General features: G+C 41.4%; 1 protein-coding gene across 1 annotated transcript; it reads right to left on the bottom strand.

The window, feature by feature from the left end:
* Nucleotides 1-7325: 7325 nt before the first annotated feature.
* LOC134174956 (fructose-1,6-bisphosphatase isozyme 2) lies at nucleotides 7326-26402 on the bottom strand. The gene is made up of 7 exons (XM_062640353.1): nucleotides 26073-26402; nucleotides 23216-23378; nucleotides 22244-22336; nucleotides 15997-16137; nucleotides 14417-14554; nucleotides 10027-10146; nucleotides 7326-7652 (listed from the first exon to the last, which is right to left on the bottom strand). The coding sequence occupies exons 1-7, from the start codon at nucleotides 26243-26245 to the stop codon at nucleotides 7458-7460; spliced, it is 1023 nt and encodes a 340-aa protein (XP_062496337.1). The 5' UTR covers nucleotides 26246-26402; the 3' UTR covers nucleotides 7326-7457.
* Nucleotides 26403-27156: the final 754 nt, after the last annotated feature.

The raw sequence follows: 27156 nt of genomic DNA, 5'->3' as shown, positions 1-27156 counted from the left end.
AATACATACTGTGTTCTTTTTAAAATGCTTCTTCCTTGTTTTGTTCAATTAGACTTCTCACCACCTCGAGGAGACGCAAAACCTACTTCTGAGCAAAACCTGATAGCCTTTCTCAACTAAGTGATGCTGGGAAATACATGTTTTAGAAATAACATGTTGGTAGGTGTGGTGCTGCAGCTCTGATACCTGCTACTTTACCTTCAGCAGATCTTGTGGTTTCAAAAGAAGGGGTCAAAGATGGAGCAAAGTCAGAGAGTGAGCTCCTCCTCTCCCTGGCCACCTTCAGAAGACAGTTCTGGGTAGAGCTGGCTTTGTGAGGGCCTCCAGGGCAGGACTGTGCTTGGGCTGAGATGTGAGCAAGGAAAGATATGATTTTCCAGCCTGGTAAAGGTCACCCATATGCTTTGTGACATCTGATCCACTTTGGACATTCATCAGGGTTTAACTTCTAATTTCAAAGTAAGTTCTTCATCTGTGTTAATGTGTGTTCCTCCAGGGCAACAGTGGTTTAAATGCACTCTCCCGGGGTGCCACTGAGGACCCGCTGAAGCTCTCTCCTCCCATGTCGACTTCATGTGTCTACATGGGAAAATCACAGTCTTGGGAATCACTGTGGAAATATACTAAGTTTTGGTTTTAATGATTAAGTTGGCATTTTTTTAATTACCAGAGAAAGCTTCCTGTACAGCATGTGTACAGTGACATAAAACTGTTTAAAATAAACGCTGGGCTGTTAAGACACTCGAACCGGCTTAGGATTTATGGGATGCTGAAATGGGATGCTGAGAACTCATTAAGGCTGTAGCACATGTTGTGGGACACAGTTGATTTTGCTTAAAATCTGAAAGTCAAATGAAATAAAATTGGCCAAGTCTGAAAAACCACAGGTGTTTTTTCACACTTAAAAAGGAGTCAGGATCTCTAGATGTCTCTCTAATATATCCGTTTATGAGACTGGTAACAAGTCACAGAAAAAAAAAACCCTAGACAGGGCTGCCCACAGAGCTCTCGAAACAGTTCATTGCTGTTTCTGCAGGTGCCCAGTTATGCTAGATATGTGTATGGCCAAGCACATACCACAATCTTTTACAATTACGCCACAGCAATGCAAGAATTGTGAGTGCAAGTTCTCTATAGCCCTCTTTAACATACCTTCTGCTCAGCAGTGTTTACTAGTATTGCAGTTGGCATTCCTCATACAAGCATGAAACACTGGCTGACAGCAGGGTGGTTTTTTTGAATAGGAAATACATACTGAAAGTATCAGCTGTGATGTGAAACTGCATTGGCTTTTGGAGATTTATGATAATAATTGCCTATAGTTGAAATAAACTTCTGTCTGTGTTTATAGAGAAATTATAATGCCTTGTGCAAAGATTAAGGATAAAAACTGCTGCCATTTGGCTGTTAGTATCTCAGTAGTCGCAGGAAGAATTGGAGGGGACCTGTGTTTTCTGATTCAGTGCTATTACGAGGTTTGATCACATACCTCTCACAATATAGCGGAGCATTTCAGAAGCAAAACTGTTGTCACAGGAAGCCCATCAGGAATAGTTTTGAAGTGTTACTTCAGCTGCACTGTTTCCAGGTATTTAAACAAACTTCATAGTCCCATTTTATTAGGCGCTCTGTAAAACAAAAAAGCAAGAGAACCTCTCTTCCCAGCAAGTTTTTAATCTAAACTGGCACATTGCTGAGGAGTGGGAGAATTAAAAAGGCCAAAAGCTGTGAGGCTGCCTGGGAGAGGCCGTGCACCTGATTAACAGCTGTTAACAGCATGTACATCTGGGAGAAGGCTACCTTTCTTGGCTTTGTTTTCTCCCAGTGTAGGTTCAACACAGCTAAAAAGTAAACATCCCCATTCTTGTTCTTTTCATGAGATTAAATTCCAGATGTACCTTTGCCTGCGTGGCTCTTTCCCTTCCATTTATCTTTCCTGCTTTCTTTTCATTTGAGCGTCTTCTTTTTCTCTTCCTGTTTTGGAATAGCAGATCACTCTGAGTTGTTGAAAGAGGGAGAAAATTGTTGGTGTTGAACAAAACAGGAAACCAGGCAATCGAAAGGGCAGAACACAGCTTGTGTGTCACCTGGTAGGTAGGCGCAGGGCACACTGGTGTGTCAGAGCAGTGGTTTTCTCAGCATGTGATCCCGAGGCCGGTGCTGCCACAGCTGGGCGTGGGGAGAAGTCGACTTCTTTAGTTCCTGGGCACGTGCCGATGGTGCAACTGAGCGCAATGCTGAATGGATGAGACATGGCAAACAGTTGTCCCTCGGGCTGGGATTAGGCTGGCCTTGCACATTCAGCACCAGCACAGCAGAGTGGGTAATCGAGCGGCTGTATTATCTCCTCTATGGAGGAGTCTCTTCAAAAGTGATAAAATATGCACTGGGTGATCTGCTCAGCAGCTGACAAGAATACTTAGGCCAAACTGTGTTTATCAGTGTGTGAGTACATAGCTATCCTGGCCAACACCCTCTCCAAGCTGGTTTACCAAACTTGCTTCATTGGTCAGAGTGGCCAGAATGGCAAAATCCACTGCCAGAAACCTGCTGGGCTCCTAATGAACAGGGTCCTGCAAATCCACGATGTAAATCATCGCACTGGGTGAGAGCAATCCCCACCCCAGGCAGATCTCCGGGGGAAAACGTGTCTGTCACCTATCTCCATGCAGTATTAAAATCAGTTCAGTGAAATCAGATCACATGCTTGGTTTGAGGTTTTTATTTTTGTTTACTGAAACCACATCTGTATTTGCAGAAAGCTAGGAACAAAACCTGAAAGTGTTTTCAGTACCAGTGCCTGGGGTTTGTGAATATTGCCCATGATGACAAATTTTGAATGGTAGGGACTGTTCTGTACCTTTGGGTAACTGCCTGCAGATCCTCTAGCTCAATGTTCATTTTGTTCGCTGCTTTACCCACATTTGGGCACTGGATATCTCTGGAAAACAGATCCTTCTAGCTTTGATGTCTTGAAGGAGTTAATGATCTTTCTCCTTGTTAATCCCTCAATTCTGTTTCACAGGTACCAATGATGCTTTTCTCACAGTGCGCCAGACTGGGTAGTATAAGCTGTGTACTGAGAGCTCTTTTTGGGGCTTTCTCTGTAATTAGCATGAAGTATACTGCTTCCATTTTACAAAGAAAGAAAAGTGTTGCCTGATTTTTTCACACATATCAATTGTCTTTATTTAAAAACAAACAAACAAACAAAAAACAAACAAAAAAACCCCAAACAACCCAAACAACAGAACTCCATGTGTGTGTTTCATGGAAAATAGAATGAAAGTACTGACTTCTGATACAAATGCCCAAAGGTACGTTTGAGCCAACATTTCAAACATCATCTCTGTTTCAGCTGTCTTGGTTTGTCACTGGAGGGTGAGCTCCCACTGCAGAGGGTCCAGGATCAGCTGCCTGCAGCGCTGGGCTGGCAGGCAGGCAGCAGCACAGGCAGGCTGGGCACCGCAAGCTGTGTGGGAAGCCTGCCAGCCTCAACCTGTTCTCTGATCCCTCGTCTTGTGATTGCAGTCACAAGGCCAACTCTGTGGCTGGCTGTTCAGACTGACTTAATTTCCAGTCAAAGCAATTGGTGAACATCTGCTCATTTTATAATAGACTGCTGGGGTTTCTGCATTTTCTTCTGCTATTGGATACCCTCAGGTTTAGATAGTTAGCTTTTATTTTACTTCTGAAACAATGCAAATGTGTTCTGCAATTGGAAGTAAAAATTAGGTTTGCAACAAGTCACAAACCAGTGCTTTAAGTATAGTCATATTTGTTACATACCTGGTACAATACAACTAGTATACTTTCCTTTCCATGTCCTCCTCCAAAAGTAATAGGAAATCAAGCTGGCATTGGTTTATATATAAAACCATATTAAAAAAAAACTTATATAAAATATCTAGTTTATATATAATTTTATAAGAAACCATTAAATACTAACACAAAGGCACACATGTGAACTAATATTTAAATGTGTGTCTGTTCTTCCATGTACTTGGTGTTTCCATGTATTTATAATTTTGTATCATGCTGATGAGTATCCAAGGAATAATACCTGGCATCACCTTCAGTAAGCAGAGGCAGTGAGTGTTGGTCCATGCCAGCTTCCTCGCACCTGTAGGCGGCATTGATGGCAGCTAATGGTACATCCCCTCCCTGCTCCAACCATTAGATGCAGTCTCTGGATTCTTAAAAAAGGACAAGCCACAACAACAAGCTAAGTCTTGTTTTCTCAGCTGTCTGGATGCCCTCAGACACCCTGGCAGCTGACCGTAAACGGAAGTTGTGGTTCAGTAGTGCAAGGGCTTTGTAGATCGTGACCCCACCACCACCATCACCACCACCACAGACACCCTGTGATTTCTGTTGGAGAGCTCTGGAGAAATGGTCTGAAATGGTATTGCACTGGGAAGGGAAACTGAAAACTCTGTCCTGATGGTTTAAGAAGGGCTCAATGGGGCAGTCTGGTTGCAGACTTGTACTAGATGTAGCAGATATCACAGAAGTACTTAGGAAAACGGTATAGGTGTGGTACGTTAAAGTGGAACTCTGGCAAAGAAAATCCACAGTTCACACCAAAGTCACTGCCTTCCTAATCTGCACTTGGGGTTTGCATGGGTTGTTTATACAGGGAAGTTACTGATCTCTTCCTAGATACTAGCCACCCTGCAGCCCACAAAATCTAAGCATTATCATTTAAGCATCAACAGCCACTCAAACAGCAGTTGTTTGTCAGGTGGCTGACATAGTGCTAGGTCCTTCACTAACGTGTTTCTGGTGTAAATTCAGGGAAAAAAAGAAAGTCACGGGAAGTCTAGCAGCTGGGATTATATGCAGGTTTTGCTGTGAAAACATGCTTAAATGAAGACAACTCTGGTGCTGCTGATTTATCGATATCCTGGGCTGCATAAAAAGGAGCATGACCAGCAGGTCAAAGGAGGTGAATGCCCCATCCCTGGCGGTGTTCAAGGCCAGGTTGAACAGAGCCTTGGGTGACACAGTTTGATGTGACATGCTCATGGCAGGGGATTGGAACTAGATGATCTTAAAGTCCTTTCCTAACTATTCTATGATTCTACACTGGCATCAGGGCACTGAATGACTGACATATTGCAGTGTGCAGATATATAATTTAACTGCCAGCACAGGAACACTGAACTTAGTCATTAGAGTGTGTATACCCACTGCTATACAAACTTTCTTTCAGCATTTCCCTGAAAAGGGCTTATTATTAGAGGCCCTGTAGTTTCACTGGGGAGTACCAAGACCCTGTTCTTGCTCTGTCTTTAATCATTTCTCTCAGCCCTTTTAATCCATTACCCCTCATCCTATCACTACAGTCCCTAATGAAGAGTCCCTCCCCAGCATCCCTATAGGCCCCCTTCAGATACTGGAAGGCTGCTATGAGGTCTCCACACAGCCTTCTCTTCTCCAGGCTGAACAGCCCCAACTTTCTCAGCCTGTCTTCATACGGGAGGTGCTCCAGTCCCCTGATCATCCTCGTGGCCCTTCTCTGGACTTGTTCCAACAGTTCCATGTCCTTTTTATGTTGAGAATACCAGAACTGCACACAATACTCGAAGTGAGGTCTCACGAGAGCAGCGTAGAGGGGCAGGATCACCTCCTGATTTTAAAAATGCAACAGAGTCTCTCAGTAAATCAGTGACATCAACAACTATTTTTGTTCTTATATGGAGAACATGGGGGAGAGAGATAGGGCATGAGTATGTATGTATAAAATATATTTGTGAACATATATATGGGTACATACACTGTGTGCATACTTTGTCTGAAGGCAAATTGATTTACTAGCTTTCATAGTCAGTGCACAATTGTGTTCTCCAGTGTAAAGTTTGCTGTTACCTAAACCCTCACAGGTTTTTCTGCCTCCTCTTGATTCTCGAGGATTTAAGTGTTCCTTGCGTTTTGCTGTTGATAGCAGAGATTCAGGAAGCACATGACGAGGAGCAGAATAAACAAGTACACAGTGTACTTGCTGATCCTGGGCTAGTTGTCACTGTTACAGCTTTACAGAGGGCCAGATTAACACCTGTGAAAAGAGTGCTTTGATACCTGAAGCAGTACTGAAATCACACCCTCACCCCTGGGGTAACAACGCCTAAGGATAAAGACGTGTGCTGTATAATTTGCAGTTTACCTTTGTTCAGCCTGCTTCTTTTTGAATAGTAGACCATAGTTGTAAGTTTAAAAATAGCCACTGGAGTTTCCTGGCACTTAAGTCTATTCTGGCATGAAATTCTCCTATCTGTGTCCTACTGTAATTCACAGAATGTTCTTAATAAAGTCTTGTACCAGCATACAAGACAACACTACTCCATGTAACCCATGACTGAGGGCGTGGAGTAGTGGTGAAAATGAGCAGTAGGGGCAGGAATTGCTTACATCAAGATGGTTGCCCAAACAAACATCCATATCATGAGACAGGAGGCTTAAAAAGGTATCAGGATGTCTTAAGTATCCTGAAGTGACCTAAAGCCCAGTTTTCACACCCTTGTCACTTAACATAATCACACATTTCTCTTAATTAATAGCTCTCTTTGGTTAATGAATGTCTGCTAGTGTCAGAGCTGATTCCTGATCTCCTAAGGCAGTGTCAAACCTGAGACAGCCCTAGGGTACCGACAGGATGGGTGTACTGGCAGTGGGTAGGAATGCCAGTGTAATGTGTAGAAAAGGGCAAGCTTCAATCTGAAATTAGAACCTTTCAAAGTAAAAGAAAATGGAGGTGTAACAGCTTTGTGGTGATAGCTCATCTTCTGTTGCAAAGGACAATGGATAAACAGGGAATAGGCATGATCTGAGTGTCACATCCATAGCAACAGTTTATTGGAATTTGTGCCACTGACAATTACCTGTCTGCAATAGCAGAAGGCATTTTCCTTCTTATGAGAATTGGCAACATTAGCAACATTGCAGCCTTTTCATCTTTATTCATTACCCAAGACATATATAATTTGAAGCTTAAAAACACTGTTTTCTGACAACATGAGACTTTTGGTCTTCTCAGGGCTGTCAGGATAAAAAGCACCTTGCAATTAAACCTCTGACACAAAATCCAAATAATGGCATTGCAAATGTTGATGTGAAAACCATGCCAACCATGTAGTTTCAGATGTAAAGCTTCACATCAAATGAGGGTACTGACACAATACACTTCCTTTGTTAATACTATATAAAGTAATTTGCTCCTGTTTAACAATCAGGCCTCTGTCTCTAAATTTGCACTGCATAAATCAGAGGATTTTTTTTTATGCTTGTCTGCAAGAAAAGATGATTTTTTTTTTTGTTTTTCCCACTATTTTCTTGTTCTCATAAAGTGGGATTTTCACTTGGAGATGGGTGCTGCTTGCTAGAATCCACCATCTTGAAAGGTACAGCTTTTCCTGCAGACTGAAGATGGATGAGCAAGTTCTGATGCCAAAAAGCCTTTAACTGCTCTTCTGATGTTTCTGTACACAAGTGAGGTATTCTTGCACATCATCTGGAGAACCAAGGATGAGAGGGACTCTCTGGTGAAGACTCTCAGGTTTCACATCCAACACCGCCTCAGTCCCTGTAGTTGCCATCCCACCTGCCTGCTCAATGATGAAAGCCATAGGATTGCACTCATAGAGGAGTCGGAGCTAGAAAGAAAGAAGGAGCACATGATTGCCTTTGGGGGAAATTACACCAAAGAACTTACCAGAACCTAACCTTCCTTTTGTCAATTGACCTAAGTAGCAATGTTTCTCAGTCCCACCTTCTTCACTTTCTTCCTCTCACCTCCCTTAACATCTTCTGTTTTGAGGAACAGTGTACAGACCCTGCATCCAAGCATCACCACCATCGTTTCCAAATTGATGGACTGATGTGCAGCACCAGTGAAACTGTATTTTGCCAAAAATGTCAAAAGTAGCTGTCAGGCTCACAGACATCAGCAAAAAAGTTCAGTCAGCTAAGTTAACAGTACCCGGAAACCAAAGTCACAATCTCTTCTCATATGGAGGCTTTATGCATTACGTCAAAGCTTGGGGTAATCACACTGTGTTTGGTCAGGATATTTTGGAGTTTGAAACTTGATGCTCCTGGTTTCAAATTTCAGTATTTCATTTTCACTCTTCAGAAATGTGAATAGATATTAACTGCCTGAACTCATCCAGATAGCTACTCCGTTTTCAGAAGTAACTGCAGTAATTAGTAAAAGCAAATTTTCCCTTTTGGTATGGACACACTTTTGGTTTGGACCTTGATATCTGTTCACATCTGTAAAAAAGTTGCCTCTGGAGTGCCTGTGTGGAATGCAAACTTATTTGGGACATATGCCAAAAGTTTCTGTGTTTAAAAGGACACGGATAGTAGCTGGCTGGTTTTTAACAGACATTGTTTGCATAGGTTTAGTTGAATCTTTGATGGTCTATGAAGTGCTTATGTGAGACAATATTAGTACATACTATGTTTAAAGGGCTGTTCATATGTGCAAAAGAGAGAATATTTCCTGGGGAAAAGAAATCATGACAGAATGCAACAGTATAAAGAGACAAAGAAACGGGTTGGACACAGGACATTACTACCCATCATTCCTTTATCATGCTGTTTGTGATGAAACCATGTGTCAAAAACTTAATAACACATATCACCTTCATTTGTATCTTCTAAAATGCTATTTCTGGTACAAGGTCTCCACCTGAGAGGCAACATAGGACCAATAGTCTCCATTGTTCTCAGTGCGTGGCAAACTATTGCAAGATCATGAGCCAGAATATAGCAGTGGAACCACAACTTGAGTTTCTTACTGCTTATACTGTGACTGTGTGGCTTAAATAAAGCAGCTTTCCTTCAGATAATAGTGCAATTGCACTTACGGGTCTTCAGATGGGCTCTGTCTCCAGACTGGTTTAACATTTTTCACCTAATAGATAACTATAAGCCTTAAATTGATAAAAAAATTATGATTTAATATATCTAATTTGAAAAGAGGATCTATTTGTTGGCTGATAGAACCAGTACTGGTTATTGAGCATTTTGTTTTAGCTCTTTCTTTAACCTAATGAAGGAGTTCTATATGCTAGAGCCTACATGCATGTCATTTATGTTTGCTATGATATTTGGTTCCTTTCAGCTAGGTGCATAGACTGTCTTTAAGAAGATAATGATCAGGTACCTGCCACAAAGGCATGATCTCTCTATCAAGAAGAGGTTTATGTGGAAAATACCATCTACATCTGCCCTCTGAGAAGGAAAGAAGAAAACTTTCATTTGTAATGGTAGTAGTTTTGCTTCTTTCAATATTCTCTCCATTATTTCATGATGGCAGTGCAAACCAGATCAAACAGTCAATGTAGGCTAACTCATGCAGAAATCTTGATTTTTATAAAATTCTGTACTTTGTACGTTTGTAATTTTGTTCTGTTTCTCGTATTTTCTCTACACCAATGGCTTAACACAGATTTCAAAACAAAAAGTTTAATTTGAAGAGGCCCATCAGCAAATCAAATTTTCTCACACACAGCAAATTCCTTTTTTTGTCTGTTGCTCTGATACACAAACAGATCCACACTGTTTAATGGGTTGAGGGGGTTTTGCTGGTTTATTTTAATTGGTTTTGGTTGGTTGGGGTCTTGTTTATTTGTTCTCCTCCTCCTCTTCCCCCACCCCCCCCCCCACCCCCCCGGAGCTATGCCAGCTGTCACAGGTATCTCAGCAGGTTTCTGTGGTACTGAAATATTTCACTTCAGAAAGATGAATAAAGCCCTTGGTTGCGGTGAAGATCATTTGAGTAGTTTGTAATAGGAAAGCACATGGGAAGATATCTGGCCTAAATTGGGAATTGCCTAAATAGACAATTGTTTACATTTCTTGCCTAAATTTGATAGCTGACCATCGTAGCAATTAATAATTTTCTCCAGGGGATGCAAAATTATTATCCGTTTATATATATAAACTATTCCTTTACTTCTGTGGGAAAACCAGAGGAATTAGGTTGACTAAGTTCACCAGACAGTAAGTCAAACTATTTACCTTTCCTTTAGGACTCTTCTGATTAGCAGGATACATGAAAATCCCACCATACATCAATGTACGGTGAACATCAGCTACCATGGAGCCCACATACCTGGCACCATACGGGGAACTGCCATCCTGAAAAACAGAGTAAAGCATTAAATCTACCAGGCTAGACAGCTAGTAGCACAGACAGATATAATTTTCTTACGAAACAGGAATCAAATCTGCTTACATCAATGGCTGCTTACGGACACTATAAATGCCTAAACCAGCCTGAAGCTTAGCTTTTTGTAAGATTGGCTATGGAGTTCTAAAATAAGCACTTTAAAGAGCTGTATTCACAGCATAGAAAACAAGCTGCTTGTAATTTGAGTGCACAACCTGTAATTTGGTATCAATCCCCAGTCTGAAAAAGCGAGGGTTGCAAACTCACTGCAAAGTGAGTAAAAACTTCCTGGCATTATCAGAACAAGGTATCCATTTGTTTGCTGATCCTTCACCGTTTCCTAAGCCTGGGCAAGACGTAGGGTGTCACTTTTCACAACAGGTCTACATGTTTCCCAGTGGGCTTCTAGCCTATTCGTCAAGTTGGGAAATTGATCATAACATTCATTCTGCAGCTTAGTTTAAGAGAAAGCAGTTTATTCATGAATATGGTTTTCCTTGCACTAAGCTGAGAAATTAATGCAATTGAAGGAGAGTTCATTTTACTAAGAGCAAACAGGGGAGTATTCGTATCAGTGCCAGGTTTGTTGGTTATAAAAATGGTAAGGAAAGGTAGGAAATATAGAAGACAAACAAGGTGTCTTGCACAAATAGAAGTTATATACACCAAATATATAACCTGAGGAAAGCAATGCATCACCGTACTTTTATAAGGAGGAGATACACAATACAAATGTAAACTGAAGGAAAGCGTTTTGAAAGCTACTATGCCAAGAAATCTGTCAGTATATTTCACTCTGTCTTCAATGAAGCAGAGGAGGAATTTGTGCCTCCTCCGAAAATTATTAGACACTGGGACTTTGTGCACATTTAATACATGCAATTGTGTATTGAAATGCTACAGGTTTGAAAAGACCTCTGCACATTTTTTCTGTCTGGATCAGTTGTCTAATGAAAGATCCTGGCAGAGCTGGGCCACCTGAGTACAGATCACCAGATGCAGTTGGGATGAGCTGGATTTCCTATTCATGTGCAGGTCATTTACACAATTTATGTGTATAGGGGCATTGTTATGTGAGGATGACGAGATCACACTTGCAATTTTAATTGCTTTTTACCCTGATAGAAATTTATCTTCTAGAAACACAGAGCTGAATCTGTGCTGAGAAAATTACATATGAGAAAGTCCTTCATTCTGTTATCTCTGGAACTACAGACTGAAATAAAATTTTTGCTTCACTTACTTAGAGTCCAGCTACCTGCATGGGAGGAATAAATAGTCCTTTCAGTTATTAGAAATGCTACTTCTCGTTTCTCATGTTTGGTCACTTATGCATTTGTCTTACCGATGAGAAGTTTAATAGGTGTTGCGTGTGTGTCGGCATATTGCCTACGCTTTCTTCTCAAACAAAAAAGCAGAGCATGAGTGATAGGGAGTTCCATACTGAGTTCTGAGTAATATCAAGCTGTGTGTTTGCCCAGTGAGAACTTCACACTGGTTTGGCTGATGCTAATGAAGGATTTGAAAAACCCTGATGTTCCCTTAGTCAGCATTCATGGTGTTTGAGTAAACCTGTGATTGCACTCAGTTTCACCCTCGTTTTTTTTTGTTTGCTAAACCCAAAAGAACAAAAAATGGCTCGTAACAGATAGGTCCTGTGATTCTTTTTATTTCACAATGTGATGGGAGTTACTTTATCACTTCTTTATTCCACAGATATTCCAACAGCTATGTTCATCCACAGCAAAACAAGACCATGTTTTTCTTGCATAACTGTAATGACTTAGGAGAGTGGGGGGAGAAAAATACAGCAGCAAAACCCTGCATCCCTTGGTCCACCTACAGATATGGTAACAAAAGCACAGAGTTTTTATTAGTTTTCTTAATATCACTCAGGCACATCTTGGCTGACTGGCAGAAGAATGCTTTGTGCTAAAATGTGCTGTTGCTAAGTTTTTGATGTCACTGCTAAGGCAAATCCTTAACTGTCTGATCTGGAATGCTGGTTACATAGTGAGGGAAAATATCTCCTCTCCCCATAAACAGTTGATTTGTAATATTTGATTGCTAATGACAGTGATACAGAATACAAGACAGCATCCTATTTTTCCTGTTTTATTTCTAACTTTTTGATTCTTTCTGGCAATGTTAGTGTCATCTGAACAGCATATTGATCAAGAACTACAGGGAGGAAATACAGGTAGGATCAAAGGAAAAAAGGGGTAAGGTAGTGACAAATAGCTAAAATAAATGCCTAGTCTCTTGGCTTCTAGTGACCAGAAGGCCACAGGATCAAAGTGGTCTGCTTGAGTAAGAAGGGGTCCCCCATGCCCCACACCTCCTCAAGTCACAGGCGGGAGGTATCCAGCAGACACCCCCAGTGCCCTTCTGCATACTGAAGAGAGGAAGACAAAGATACCAAAGCTGTGCAATGCGCTGTCTGGGTGCTGCAGGGAAGGTAGGATCATCACCAATGTAGCTGGTAAGGTTTACAGGTGATGCTAGGAAGCAGTTTTCATGCTATGGAAGTGTGGTGACACGTTCTCCCTCTTGTCCTTCCACAATGCAAATATGCTGTTTGTCCTTCCACAATGCAAATAACAGCAAATATGCTGTTTCCAAAAGTCAGGTTCCTAACAAGCTTTCAGATAGGCAGGGAACTTTTTTGTGCTTTGTGGCAGTAACACTGGTGCCTTGGCCCTTCTCATGCAGACAGCCCTACTTCTCAGAGTAGCAAAGCAATGTGCTTGCTCAGCACCCTTGAGGAGGCTTCTGCTGCCCTAAATAACCTATGCACCACTGGTATTTTGCTTTAAAGTAACAAAAACACCTTCTGCAAACTTCTATTGCATCAGTGCAATGACACTTCCAGAAGATTTTCCTCAAATGAAGCACAGATTTAAGATAAAATAGTGTTTGTAAATGAGGTTTTTCCTGTGTGTCCTAAGGATTAGTGAATCACATGATAGAGCTGTCCTCACTCAGCCTGTGGTGAAATATCTGCCTGATCATTCCACTGAGTTTGATCTTTTGAGGCTGCCTGGGGTTGACTGAGAGTTTTACTTTAAGCAGCACTTGGGTGGTTTGCAAAAAACACAAATTAGTAAATCTGGTGTTAGTGCATTATACTGAATACGTAGCTCAGCATAACATGAGCAGAATGAGAGGCACAGATGTCCTTCTCTTTCTCAGCTGGATTAGTTTTCAGGAAGTATGAAATTTGTGTTGTGGTCTTCTGCTTCTCTCACAGCTGGACTGAAAGCAGAATTTGAAGTTTCAAAATTACCTCAAATATTAAAAATGAATGTGTTTAAAACGCTATGATGCGGCACCCTTTGTAGCTACAATTTGATAATACAGAAAACACATTTAAATGAGAGGTCAGCATTGCAATATATGTGAGAAGGAGCTTCTCACAGGATTATATTTTAAACTCTTACTTGTTAACTTCCCAGGTACAATATGCTGAAGTTTTCTACTGGGTACATCAATTTTCACATAGCCACACTTCCTAGGGAGCTTCCAGCTTTCCACATTGAGAGCTTGCGTGATATCCTGCTATGGTTGACTAGAGGTCATACAGAGTTCTATGTCTCCACAAGGAAGTTCATCAGGTGCAGGATGTTCTCATCTTTATCCCTCTGAAGGTTACAGTATAATCCTCTTAACAGAATAGACTGAAAGTATGCCTTACACCATTGGGGTTTTTTTCCCAACATGTGAGTCGGTTCATGCTCCATATAATTCAAGTAGATGATAGTGCAAGAGTGATACTGCATACCTCAGATGCAAACATGTACAGGGAGGAGAAGGTGATGCCACCCAGATGCCTGAAAGCACCTTCTGAGCAGTATGTGGAATCTAGCCCCAGATGCTCAGCTGCACATATGACTGAGCTGCATACTCCTATAAGGTAGAAAATAAGGATACCACCACTTTTTGCTGGCACAGTTTCAGAGCTTTGTTGAAAAACCTGGTTCTTCATGTACAACACATTTTCCTCCATACAGTGAGGAACAAGCTATGAATTTACTTACCAAAGTTTAAGTTATGAAAGACATCAGGGCGCCAGAAAAAAACACATTGGATACATACCCAAAATGGACCCAACAGCACAAAAGGATTATATGGGGCTGAACTCAGTGGGGCCTTCAGATCCTTTCCTATCATCCAGGACTTTGTGGAATGCAGTGCTTGCCAGCCCGCAGTACATTGGATACAGTACTAATATTTTCTTACCTCAGGGAATTTCTTCTTTTGTAAATATTCTGTCATTGCAGGATCAAAATACTTCGCATAACCTTCGTTCAGACTGTATACCTTCCCTTTCTTCTTGATTTTAACATCTTTGTCAACCAAAATAAATTCACCAAGACCCTATAGAAGAAAATGGTAGGCCAGCCATTAGCCAGCAGCAGAAAATCTTGTTGGCTTTCTGTAACAGTTGCTACACTAGTGATGGCAGAAACTCTAGTACAGCTTGGTCCTTTTAGCAACAGACTCTGTACAGCTTGATAGCATTTCAAACAGAGCAGAAAGCACAGAATCTGGGTTAAGTTCATGAAAACTTGTCACATTATTACTATAAATAAAAAGCAATTCAACTCTTAATAGTTAGCATACTGAAAGAACACCAGGCAGCCCTGAAAACAGATGTATAATGAATTTCTGACCACAGATCTTAAGGCTACAAATTAAGAAATTACACTGCCTTCTGATTTTTTAACTTTTCTTGCCTGTCTTGCCTAAATATCTTAAAGTGAATGCTACCCCCAGGTGTTGCTGTCTGCAGTCTGAGTACAACTTCCACCTTCTACTCCTTTGTCTCTAACCAGAGCATCTCAGCTCCCAGTTCCTCACACTTGGTATAAGCCTGTTTATAAGGTTAAAAGAAGTTTCATAGTAATGCATTCTTGTTGCAGAATGACTCTAAGAGCAGAACCATAGAGTTCTGGAGGACTGTGCAAGCAAGGCAGGGGGTGGCCCCCACAGGTGGACAGAGACCGGACCTGGGAGGAGAATGTGGAGGAAGCTGTGGGGGCTAACCAATACTGTTGTGCCAAGGAGGAGTGGCTGAATACCACTCCTATATATGTGTGAACTGCGTCACAAATAAAGTAGAAGTTGCTTATCACCCATATTGGGTTGGCCTGTCTGCTTCTCCTCGCCGCTTACACATTCTTGTATCAAAAAACCTCCTATAGTATTGCTTTCATCTAATGTTTCTTTCAAACCAGAGGTCTCTTTTCTGCATTCCTCCAGTAACACTTTTTGGGCTCCAGGGGTGGGCACCAAGGGGTGGCATATGTCCAATTGTATGGGTATGGTTCTGCTTTTGCAAATTGTTGGTTATGCAGCTTAGAAGGCTTAGCCATAAATCCAAATTGCACTCAGGCAATCAGACATCACTCTGCATGAACTGTATTGAAAAACGGTCCTTGCCCCCAGCTAAACACAGAACATGCTGAGGTTCTTCTACAGAGAGAAAAATCAAGAGCAATCTAAAAGCAGGAGTCCTTTAACTGGAGGCAAAGACACTGCTCAGAGTAAGTTTTCTTAAGTGTCTGTGCAAAACAGCAGTCTGGAATGCTCATAACTTACACTCCACTGAGGAGAAAAACCAAATAGAGGTATTGCAACCAACATATTAATGTATTATTAAATACTTGTAAGGTGGAGGTGGGATGCTCCAGGACATGGGTGAAAACAAGAATCATATAGATAGCCTAGATTAGAGACAAGGAGTAACTAAAATGATTAAATCCAAGCACAGAAGGCTCTAAAAGATTATGGCAATGTGATTAACGCCATGACTGTACCGGATCGAGCATGAAGCAGTCCACTCCTTGCCCTGTGGAGAGGGCAACCAGTGTAGCACTCCCATACAAGGCATAGCCTGCAGCAACAATATGGCGTCCAGGCTGCAAAGCATCTTTTTCAGAGGGCTCATCGTCTGTTTCCTGAGGAAGAATTACCATTGGACTGAAGGTTAAATTCTTACAAGAAACAATCAAAACAAATTTTCAATAATGTTGTGGGGCAGATTTCCCTTTTGTTTCTATGCAGGCCTTTGAAACAACTGAAGTGGAGATTGTTCTCAGTACTTCAGGGCAAGTTTGGTACAAGCACATGTGCATGCTGGGACAGGATGTTGAGAGTTTGGTATTTATTACATGTCATGCAATCAATACAATACCTGCAGTAAAAGCTGATACCTTAGCTTTACAGCACAGTCCATTAATTCCAGATCACTAGAAATTTGAGACATAGCACTAATTTTCTGGAAGTATAAATTTAAGCTATCATTCTGACACCCCTCACAGGAAATAACTGTGAGGTGAGTGCTGTCATTAGTATTACAGACAAACCGCTTCAGTAATCAGAATAAAAGCATAGATGGTGCAACATGATGGAACCAAGACTGTGCATCGGTCTCTGCTGGTGAAGAGATGGGTAACTGAAGTGGTATAAATGTTCAAATTAAATATAAAATAAATTTTTATAAAAAACTATTTATAAAATTATATATATAATTATACATAAAGTAGCATGTTTAATGTATGGAGGTGTGTATATATAACTCTACATAGAACATTCACATGAGATTTCAAGTCAGGCTTTTAATCACCTTCTGACACTCGTATTTTGGTTTGGATATCACTGAACAACAACAACTCAGACCTGGTGCAAATATTTCCAGGCAGCAATAGGGGGGTGTCTTAGCCAAGACTTACAAGAGATTGACAGCTGTGATAAGGAAGAATAACAGACACGGGTGGGTACCTGGGACTGCAAAATGGGTAGGGAATGCTTGATAGTAATGCTTCTTTTTAAAGGCTTGTCAGTTGTGAAGGGTCTTCTGTGGATGTTTTGAAGGTGGTTTGTGAGGAATTAAAATGAGATCCTTTCTTCCATCCCAGTTTAGCATTTTATTGTTCCAAACTCAGACAATTTCTCAGTGAGTGCATGGGCTTAATTAGATTAAGTAGCAGCTAAATAGAAATAGCAGGTCTATTCCAAAATATGTGGTTAAAAAAATAAAAATCAGTGACTATTTTGTGTAGGAAATAAAATATTTCATGAATATTGAGTAAATTCTTTAAATAATCAAGAATGCCTTCCGCAGATAATTTACAGAGAAAAACACCTCTCCTCCAAGGAGAGGAGCACACCGGAGAGCAAGTAACTCTCAGGGTGCCCATAAGGGTCCTATGAAGGTGGAAAGCTAAGAGTAACCTGGGGATCCCATTCATCATTTTATGCCAACACCTGGAGGAAAGCTGAGATGAGAGACACCAAAACTACATATTTCTTGGCATATGAAGACAAATTCCACATCAAAATATTTTCATTTTTAACTAAAAGATTTTGTTACTTTTGTTACTGTGGCTTACAGTTTTTAGCTGTATATTTTGCTCAAAAATTTTTATTAGTATTATTTTGCCAAGTTCTTCTGTGGAAAAAATTCCCTTTGCCAACCAGTTTGTCACAGGAGCTGAAATAGATTGTGTACAAATACATCTTGTATGCAGTCCCTTGGAAGTGCTCTACATCAAGCTGCTTATTCAGCGAAGTTATAATGCATGTAATGAAGGAAGCCTGGTTAAAACCCCTGTTTGTATATTCCAGAGCTTTGAGTACTGACGACTAGTGGCTAATCCTTTGCTAAACAGTCTTTACAGAATATACAAGGATTATACCTTACATATAGCATCTTCTTTTTCAAAAATGTATCTCCATGGCACATCTCAACATCAAAAGCAATGGTTGTCTATAATAAACATATTTACAGAACTAGTTGCAAACATATTATGATCATTCTAGGTTTTTGTATGCTTTCTCATTGAATAAAAATATTTTTGTATAAATACAGTAAACAGGTTTGCTTTGTAGAGCACGATGTTTATATAGTATACGTTGCTGCTGGTTACATGTGCTGTTGACTTAAAATATCTTGTGAGATGAGCTTTTCAGTCCTATCTCTTAAATGCATTTCTATGTTTACATGGCTGAGAAACCACACATTTGCTGACTCTTACGAAAAAACAGAGGAACTCTTCCATCAGGAGATGTACAGTTGGCAGAATTAACTTGTTTTTTCCATACTAATTCACAACTGCATTTCCTAGAGGCAGCTTCCAAAAGGAAGGAAAAAACTCAAACAAATATTTTGCAGAGCTTGTCAGAATGTAAAAAAGCTAGAGATCGGCTGATATTTCATTTTTAGGACTGCAGAAGTCCTGCCAAATACCTTGCACTGTGAAACGAAGCAGGGAATTAAGCTGGCCGGTAGACTATGATAGCTGCTAATATTTTCAGTCCTTTCTAGTGCACAGATGGATTTCCTTTACATTACATTTTGACTATGAAATGGTGGTAGTCAAACCTCTTGAGAGGTCTTCATGCAAAGCACTGAAGTAAGCAGAGGGACTGCAAAAGAGCTCTGACAAGCACTGACACAGTCACTTTGTCTCGTTGGTGGTGTGAAGCAGATGAAACAAGGTCTGCAGAGTCTTGCTATAGGGGTACCCTTGGGTGATATCTGAGTTGGAAAATATTTGCATGTATGGTTTGCCTGACATCACAGGGAGGAGTTCTGATCAGGACCGGCTACAGCTCCAGAAGGACTTGGTTTAGAGGTCTCTATTTGTACCATGTGTTTCATGAGTATCCATTGCATTTAACTGAATTCTTATGCCTTCCCCATGAGGGACCACATAGAGGGGAGGATGTTGTCCTCATGACAATGGATGCATCTGAGGTACTGTGCAAAGATACAAGTTTTAAAAAGAACAAAACAAAAGCAGCAGAGTTTCATATCATGTATATGCAGTACGAACGGAGAGTTGTTGATTCAGCTCAGTGGCAAGAAAAATTTTGAAGAATCCAGGCAAAAAATACATATTTTCACCACCCTCTGCACTGCAGCAGCCGAGAGCCCCTTAGCGGCAGTGACTGCCAATGTCCTATTGCTTGCTCTGGCTTCCACTGATTCCACAAGGGGCCTCCCTCAGCCCTGCTTTTTTGATGTTTCTGCTTATTTTATCAATACCACCCATGCATTTTTACTTTATCAAAGTAAAAGCCAGGTGGAAAATTAAATAAACCTCAGATGACATTTATTTTTTGGTGGTTTTCTCTATGAAACTGACACAGTGCTTTCCTGCCACTATGGTGGTGGCTCTGGACCGGGAGCAGCCAGAGAACCATTTTCAGGTTTGCAATGTGCTGGCACTGAGTCTGACCTTTGTAGAAAAGTGCTGTCTATCCTTTTTTTTTTAATTTTTTATTTTCTGATTATTTTTTTTTTCCAAAATATTTCAGTTCTGGAGGGTAGGCCTGTGGAAATGAAGTGTTGACATGGTGAGATAATCAGATAATCATCTGAGAACTGGAAGGTAATAAATATCAGACAGGAGCTAAGGATCATCCTTTGGAATTACAATTCTTATAGCTTTTCCAAAGGAACCTTGAATAGTTTGAAATTGTGTTTTCTTTCTTAAGTGATTCTCATCCATCAGGATAAACATCTCACTTTTATTAATTTCGTACTACTCTTCAGTAACAATCAACAAAGCACTTATTATTATTTCATTATTTCAAAGGGTTTGAAGTTAATAGTATTTAAAGTTAGCAGTGTTGCTATAAAATTTTCTTTTCTGAGAGGAGGGTGCATTAATTAATATGTACTTTAGAATTAGAATTTTAATGGAAAGAATCATGCAAGTGAAAGACTGTAAATTCCACATTGTTTCTAACTTCCCAGGGAAAATTGGTAAGTTATTCTTATAATTGACAAACCACACTTCATCCTAGCAGCAGGGTTTTCTTTTGTACATGAAGCATTTGTACAAAGCAGTGTAATGTGCTTTTTATGAGGTGCTGAAGGGTATCCACCCACATGAAAAACAGAAACTTAGAAACAGTATTTTACAACAAATATGTTAACTAGAATCGTAGAACAGTTTGGGTTGGAAGAAGCATTCCAAGGCCATCTAGTCTAACCCCTCTGCAATGAGCAGGGACATCTTCCAACTACATCAGGTTGCCCAGAACCACATCCAGCCTGGCACATCCACCACCTCTCTGGGCAACCCGTGCCAGTGTTTTACTACCCTCACTGTAAAGAATGTTTTCCTAACACACAGCCTCAATCTCCTCTCTTTTAGTTTTAAACCATCACCCCTCGTCCTATTGCATCAGACCCTGATAAAAAGTCTTTTCCCATCTTCCTTACAGGTCCCTTTAAAAAACTGAGAGGCCACGATAAGGCGTCCCCAGAGCCTTCTCTTCTCCAGGCTCAACAAGCTGAACTGCCTCAGCCTTTTCTCATGAGAGGGGTGCTCCATCCCTCTGATCATTTTTGTATTCCTCCTCCGGTCCCTCCCTCTCCAATAGGTCCATGTCTTTCCTGCACTGAGGACTCCAGAGCTGGATGCAATACTGCAGGTGGGGTCTCACCAGAGCAGAGTAGAGGGGCAGAATCACTTCCCTCGACCTACTGGTCATGCTCCTTTGGCCAAGATTGACCTTCTGGGTGCAAGCACACATTGTCGGCTCATGTCCATTATTATGCTAGAGCAACAACAGTGGAAGGATCAGAAAATAAATTGAAAACTTGAACATTTGGGAACAATATGAGTCTTTTGGGGAATGTTTCTGTTCTGAAGCAGAATGCTTTGGAAGACTAGGCAGTCTGTAGTCTTCATACTCATTATCAGGTGAGCTAAAGATGGTAGGGAATTCTGAACACTTGCTTTTAAAGCTAATGTTTAGTGTCTATGTGATGCCGCTTACCAACTTTAAGAACAGTGGACAACACAGCTATTGCCCACTGTAAATCTTAGGAGGTGCTGTAGTCTTTTAGGTTATATTTAGAGAGGTAAGTGAAAAGGATGGGGGCCCCTTTGCTTACCATAAGAACACATGGCATCAACTGTATCCATACAGCTAAACTCTTTTCCCTGCAAAAACCAAGATGGTGGAAGATACCGGAGGTAGTCCTGGACTGCTCTTTCCACAAACCATACCCAGTCATCATCTCAGTGTTGTTTGGCCAGGCCTGCATCTATGATGGGGGTTTGCACTAACCATTAACAGTGTGGGCAGCCATTTTCCAGCACTTGGCTTGTGTCACGAGTCTGTAGAGATTGTGCCCTGACTATTTGGTTTGCTAGTAGATGCATATTCTCAGCAGTGATGATTCGTGTATTGCCTAACAATGTAAAAAAGGAGGACTAGCCAGTTGAAAATTATGAGTTAGAAGGTGAGACAGACTTTAAAAACTTATCTTCATATGTTTGAAGTGTAGCATCTGAGCCTGTAAAGACTTCTTTGCAGTACTGTAAATGTTACTTCACAATAGTAATGGCCAAGGGTCTCTCATAGTCATATGACTGCAAGCTCAGGGTTTAGGAAAAACACCAGCTACTGAGAGATTAACAATCAAATCACAAGACTTGGCATGACTCTATTAACATTCATTAATTGCCTGCACAGTTGCTGTTCTGTACAGCCCCATGAGAGCAGATACACTGTCAGGGCCCTGATGGCTGTAAGTAACTGCTTCCTTCAGCCTCAGGTGGCTTTCACTGTTAGCATGCTTATAAACTCCCATCTGTAACAAGCACACAACACGCAGTGGGAGGTCACCAAACTGCTAGCCATAATACAGTCCAGGCAGTGACCATCAGCCCTCCCCAGTCAGTATCCATGATACAAATACTGTGATTCACAGGCACTGTGACACCCTTCAGCTCACCTGCAGCGAGTGAAGAATCACTGAACAGCTACCCAGCTGCCTAATGGTGAAAGGGTTTTGTTTAAGTGTCTGTGTGGCTGAAGGAGGGAAGTGCTGTCACACAGCAATTTCATGGGGCTGAATGTCTCCTTCCTGGGAATTTAGGCAGCATTTTAGCACATGTGAATCTCCAGTGTCATCTCTTTTACTTTCTCAGGCTCTGTGGATCACTTACAGAACCTAGGAAAGAAACTAAGCAAGTTGACATACCCAACAAATTTTGCTTTCACCAAGCATATCATGCCATGTGTGCTTTGTTGTCTTACCTTCTTGTAGATAGCAAATATTGTTCCTATTGGTGCCAAGCAGTCTATATTGGAAGAACCATCAAGGGGGTCAAAGCACACCACATATTTACCCTAAAACAGAATTGGCAAGGGAAGCATTAAGTGATCCATATTTTTACACTATTCTCTCCTTTTACTTGACAAAACCCGTATTTTTATCACTGTGTTTAGTCCTGCAAGCATGCCTGACATGGCTTGCCAGAGAGAGCTGTGCTGTTGGCCCAGCTGGCCCTGCAGCATAAGACCCACTCCCTGCAGGACCTGCCAGAGAAAGAGGAGAGAGCATGTTTCTGCACAGACAGCACAAAATCTGATGATAGAAAGGAGCAGTCCTCTGCTGCCAAGTATTGCAAGAAATCACTTGAAAGCAAAAGGAGTGACTCATTCTGGAAGCAAGCATCTTCCTCAAGTAAATAAAGGTAGGTTTTTTTTTGGTTACATTCTGTTCCAGACTAAAGGATTTGCCTGTGATGGGAGGTTTGAGAGTAAGAAAACATCTTGGGGAAAGGCTGGGTTACATCAGTGTGAGCAGTATCTTGCTGCAATAGGATCCCCTCCTGGGGGAAGCCTAATGAAACAGTCAGGTGTTTCCTCTGGACACATAATGTAAACCCCAGTTCTGCCAGCCTCTCCTGTCATTTTATGTTGCCGGTTTATTAATGTAATCCAAAGCTGTTGCACTGGCGCCCAGGGAATACACTAGTACGCATACACGTGAGATCTGGAGCGTGTTAGCAAGATCAAAAATTATTTGTATCCCCCCTTCACAGAACTTTAATGATAATTTTACCCTGCACAGCTCATTTGGCTGTTGAAGCCGGGCCCTGCACCACGGTTATTAACCAAAACAACGCAGTAACAGCGCAAATGCTCCGCATTCCCTCGGGGAGGGTCGGCTTCCACACGTGGAGCACGACTGCCCCCTGCTGTCGCCCGAGCCGGTGTACAGACCCGCTTGTCCTTGGGGGTGACGATGGCCTCTTTGTTCTCCTCCGAGACCAGGACGCAGGTGCTGTAGGAGGACTGTAGCATATTAATCACCAGGGAGTTGGATAGTACGTCCAGCTTCTTCACTTCGTCCCCGGTCACGTTCACAGTGCCAGCTATACCAAACCTACAGAAAAGGGAAAACATCAAGAAACTGGAGGGAGGCCAATGTTACAGGTTTTTAGGGAAAAAAACCCAACCCATGTCAGGATGGCTCCTTCCTCTCATCTTCCCACACCTCTAATCTTTGGATTAAACTACTAGGTGAATTACGAGATGGTTGCTGCTGCTCAAAAAAACAAAAGCATGCATAAGAAAGGCATCATTTTTGAGGGTTTATCTGGGTCCTTTTGCTCCTGATTGGACGTTCTCCAGGACAGACCAGAGCCCCCAGCCCACCCAGTGGGTGCCAGGCTTCCCTAGAAACCCCACAAACAGCTGGCAGCAGCTTTGAGGAAGGAGAAGAGGCAGTTAGCATCTGCATTATTTTCTGCCATTGGCTGCTCAGAGCTCCATGATGACCTTTAACGCTCCCCTACTCAGTCCCCAACCACCCCAAAAACAGAAACATTGAAGACATCTCCAGATAATTCCTCATGCTGAACTGTGTTCCAGGATCAAGGTCTGTTTCATTCAGTGGCCCTTGGCTGAGTTAAGATGATGCTTTCATTCCCTATTCCAATTTTAGCAATATATTAATGAGGCAGTATACGGTAGTATACGTATTTCTGAGATTTCTAGTTGAGGAAGCACTGTTTAGTCCTGATGCGCATGGTCTGGGCATCTTAGAAGTATAACGAATCATGAAGGAAATAGATACAACACTTTTATTCATTATGGAGAAAGAAAAATAAATGAAAGGGACAACTAGTAAGTCCCTAAGGTGTTGGTCAGCAGCAGGCATCAGCTGGAAGCAGGGTAAATCTTTTATTTTACTCACAGCTCAAAACTGCCTGAGCTTTTCAGAAGTATAGTGTTTGGGGCACTCTATTTTTGAGTGCCAAGTCTGAGATACTGGAAAGAACCATGATTTTCAGGGAGTCCTTAGCACCCATTCTTCAGTTAGTGTGTTTTCAGGCACATTCCCAGCTCAAGTCTTTATCTTGGAAAAAGTCTTCCTTTACTTTTGAATGGCAAATGTGCTAAAAATTCATGCTGAGGTCTTTAACATCGAAGGAGACACTTCACAGTGTCTATTTGGAGGCACTAAAAAAATCAGAGCTCTCTAGCTTCACAAATACAGATGGATGCAAGCCAGTGACTGGCTGAAAGCTTGCCATGAGAATTTCTGAATTTTCATGGTTACTTGGTGTAATTTGAATGGTGCAAGTTACTCATTTGTGTGTTTGGTTACGTCAAATATTTCTGGTTCATTACCAGAATCTTTTGTTTATTGAAAAGGACATTTGCTGTTAACATAACAGGTGTTCTATTTCTGAGGGGAAGATTCATTAGCACAGTAGTCATGTATCCCGTAGACTAGGTGGCTATTCTACCTCTAGTATATCAAATAGAGGTTCTTCCTACTTATTAAACACTTCAGAGGCTGCATATTGAAAGATTAAAATGAGACAAAAGCAACTGTTCCTCTAAGTCAGGGAGGCAAAACAGCTCAGCTTCACCTAGTGAGTACAGAGACAAATTATAGTTTAACAGCTAAAGGCATAGGAGCTTGGTGCTGTGGTTAAATTTGAGTATGCCTCATGTCCTTTCTACATATTATGTTCCATACCTCTAAAGTGAGAGTGATAGTACTGAGACATTGAATTCACCGTTTGCAAAGATCATAAAGGACTTTGGCCAAATGGTCTAACAGCCGACAAAGCACAAGCCCCACCCCCCCTCAAGGTTTTACACATTTTGGTGTTTCCACAGGAAGAAAAAAAAAACAAACCCACAACAAAAAGCCCAACAAATGACAAATGTTGTGTTTCTTAACAAATATATTACCTGTCTTTCTTATGCATGGTATGCATGTGTACACACAGGAACGTACAGAAACATGTATATCAATACGTAACAAAACCTATATATTTTAAATACATAATTTTATTAGGATATTCCAACTCTCTGAACTGCTTCAGATAGATCACCATTAAAACAATGACACTGATGTCTATTTCATCTGGTTGTGTGAGGAACAGCTTGGTTCATTCCAGGCTTTGCTAAGGCAATTCTTTATTTATTTGCCAAACAACTACATGCCAAATAGTGTTTTTTGTTTTCCATATAGGGCCTTTTAAGACTCCCCATCTGTACCCCTGATACTGCTTGAGGAAGAAAAGGGAAATGCACTTATGCGTAGCAGCATATGGCATTTCTTGCAGGTCTGTTGCTTCAGACCATCACTTATACTGCAGTGAGGCAGAACATCAGCTCCCAAAGATAAGCCAAGTTCTGATTTGCATAGCTCAGCACCAGGTTCAGATGCTAGCAAAAAATATCATGGTGTGATATTCTGCATTGAAAATACCACAGTGTGATATTCTTCAAATTCACAGTAGATTTAAAAGTAGATCAATATCAACATTTACAAGGGATGATGAGGTGAGCAATGCACTGATGTTCTGGCTTACATTTTTAGAGTAACAGCAGTTAGTTTAAATGTCTGCCTTTCTGCTGATATTAAAATAATCCAGAAAAAGAGATTTCCCACTTCCCACTCTTGACAATCCAGGCTCTGGCCTCATACATACAGTCACTTGGCTTAAAAAAGACACTTCAATGTATTTGTGAATCCCTGCCCACTCCCCAGCCTTCCTGTGCAAGCAGCTGTCTCTCTAACCTCCTCTTCCTCCCCTTATAGCTAGGTAGGACTCACATGTGGGCAAGGCCTGCCTTTCTGACTGCAGAGGAAATGGCCTTTATGGCAGTCAGCATGGAGTTGAGCAGCTGTGTCAGCTCCCCCGTTGCTCCTTTAACACGGCGTCCCTTCTCCATGACAAATCGCGTGAGCGTTAGCATATCCGTTTCGAAGGGGGTTTTGTCGGACATTTTTGCTGGGTGTCAGAGTTCCTCACTCCTCGGCTGGACAGGACAATTTATTGCAGTGCGGAGATCCTGGGTAGCTGTTTTATTCTGAGGCAAAGCTGTTGTCTGTGTTGCTGGTCAGATTTTATTAAGATGTTTCTGAGACCATGTGATTGAGGGCTCAGAATAACTGCACCCCAGGCTGGCTCCACAGCTCCTCTGGATACAGAAAAGGAGCCAGAGACGGGACTACAGCTGAGCAGCCAGTGCTCAGCTGCTTTTCCCAAACACTGGAATTCATGATGTGCAGATCTATTAACATACTCAAATTCTGCATTAGACTGTAATGGAAAAATCTCGCTGTCCACTTAGCTGGAAACTGCTTTCCTGTACCTGCCACTCAGCAATAAGCTCAGCACAGCCAAGGCAAAACGCACAATTTGCAAGGCACAAGAAATGAAGACATAGGGTGTAGGTAACCACACGAGTCCTAGTGCCCCACAGCAGAGCATCCGCCATGCTGTGGCTCTGGACAATGAATTCCCCTTCCTATGTTTCCTTAATCCTTGCTTGCTCGCTCTCTTTCAGCCTCTCCATAGAGGAGGGTTTTGTAAGTGTACAGCACAACCCACGGGAATCAAGAGGAAGTGCAGGGCGCATCTAGACATGCATTTATTAAAATGGTTTATGATGCTAGTTGGTCTACTGCAATCTGCTTTTAATGACTTCATTCCCAGTCTGCGCTACTTGTAATATTATAGGGCTTGTGTGAATGAGAGGTACTGGTGAGGTGTTGCTTTATAGGTTACAAAATAACTGCACCTTCAATAATTTACAAACAAAGCTTATCTGATTTAAGCATGTCTGTCTCACAACTCACAAAATGAAATTTTATGTCAGCTTTGGTATTGTAGTATGCCGTGTAAATATAGGTA

The sequence above is a fragment of the Pezoporus occidentalis genome, unplaced genomic scaffold, assembly GCF_034315485.1.
Source record: "Pezoporus occidentalis ecotype Australia unplaced genomic scaffold, CSIRO_AGI_Poc_V1 ctg117, whole genome shotgun sequence".
Classification (NCBI taxonomy): domain Eukaryota; kingdom Metazoa; phylum Chordata; class Aves; order Psittaciformes; family Psittacidae; genus Pezoporus; species Pezoporus occidentalis.
The sequence above is the reverse complement of the archived record's forward strand: the minus strand, read 5'-3'. Positions and strand labels throughout refer to the sequence as shown.

What these genes read in the sequence shown, in the direction of transcription:
- LOC134174956 (XM_062640353.1), bottom strand. Translation starts at nt 26,245, where the DNA reads ATGTCCGACAAAACCCCCTTCGAAACGGATATGCTAACGCTCACGCGA. An exon ending in AAGGCAGGCCTTGCCCACAT is followed by an intron (nt 23,379 to 26,072) that starts GTGAGTCCTACC and finishes CCTTTTCTGTAG; the next exon opens with GTTTGGTATAGCTGGCACTG. An exon ending in AAAAGAAGAAATTCCCTGAG is followed by an intron (nt 10,147 to 14,416) that starts GTAAGAAAATAT and finishes TCTGTTTTTCAG; the next exon opens with GATGGCAGTTCCCCGTATGG.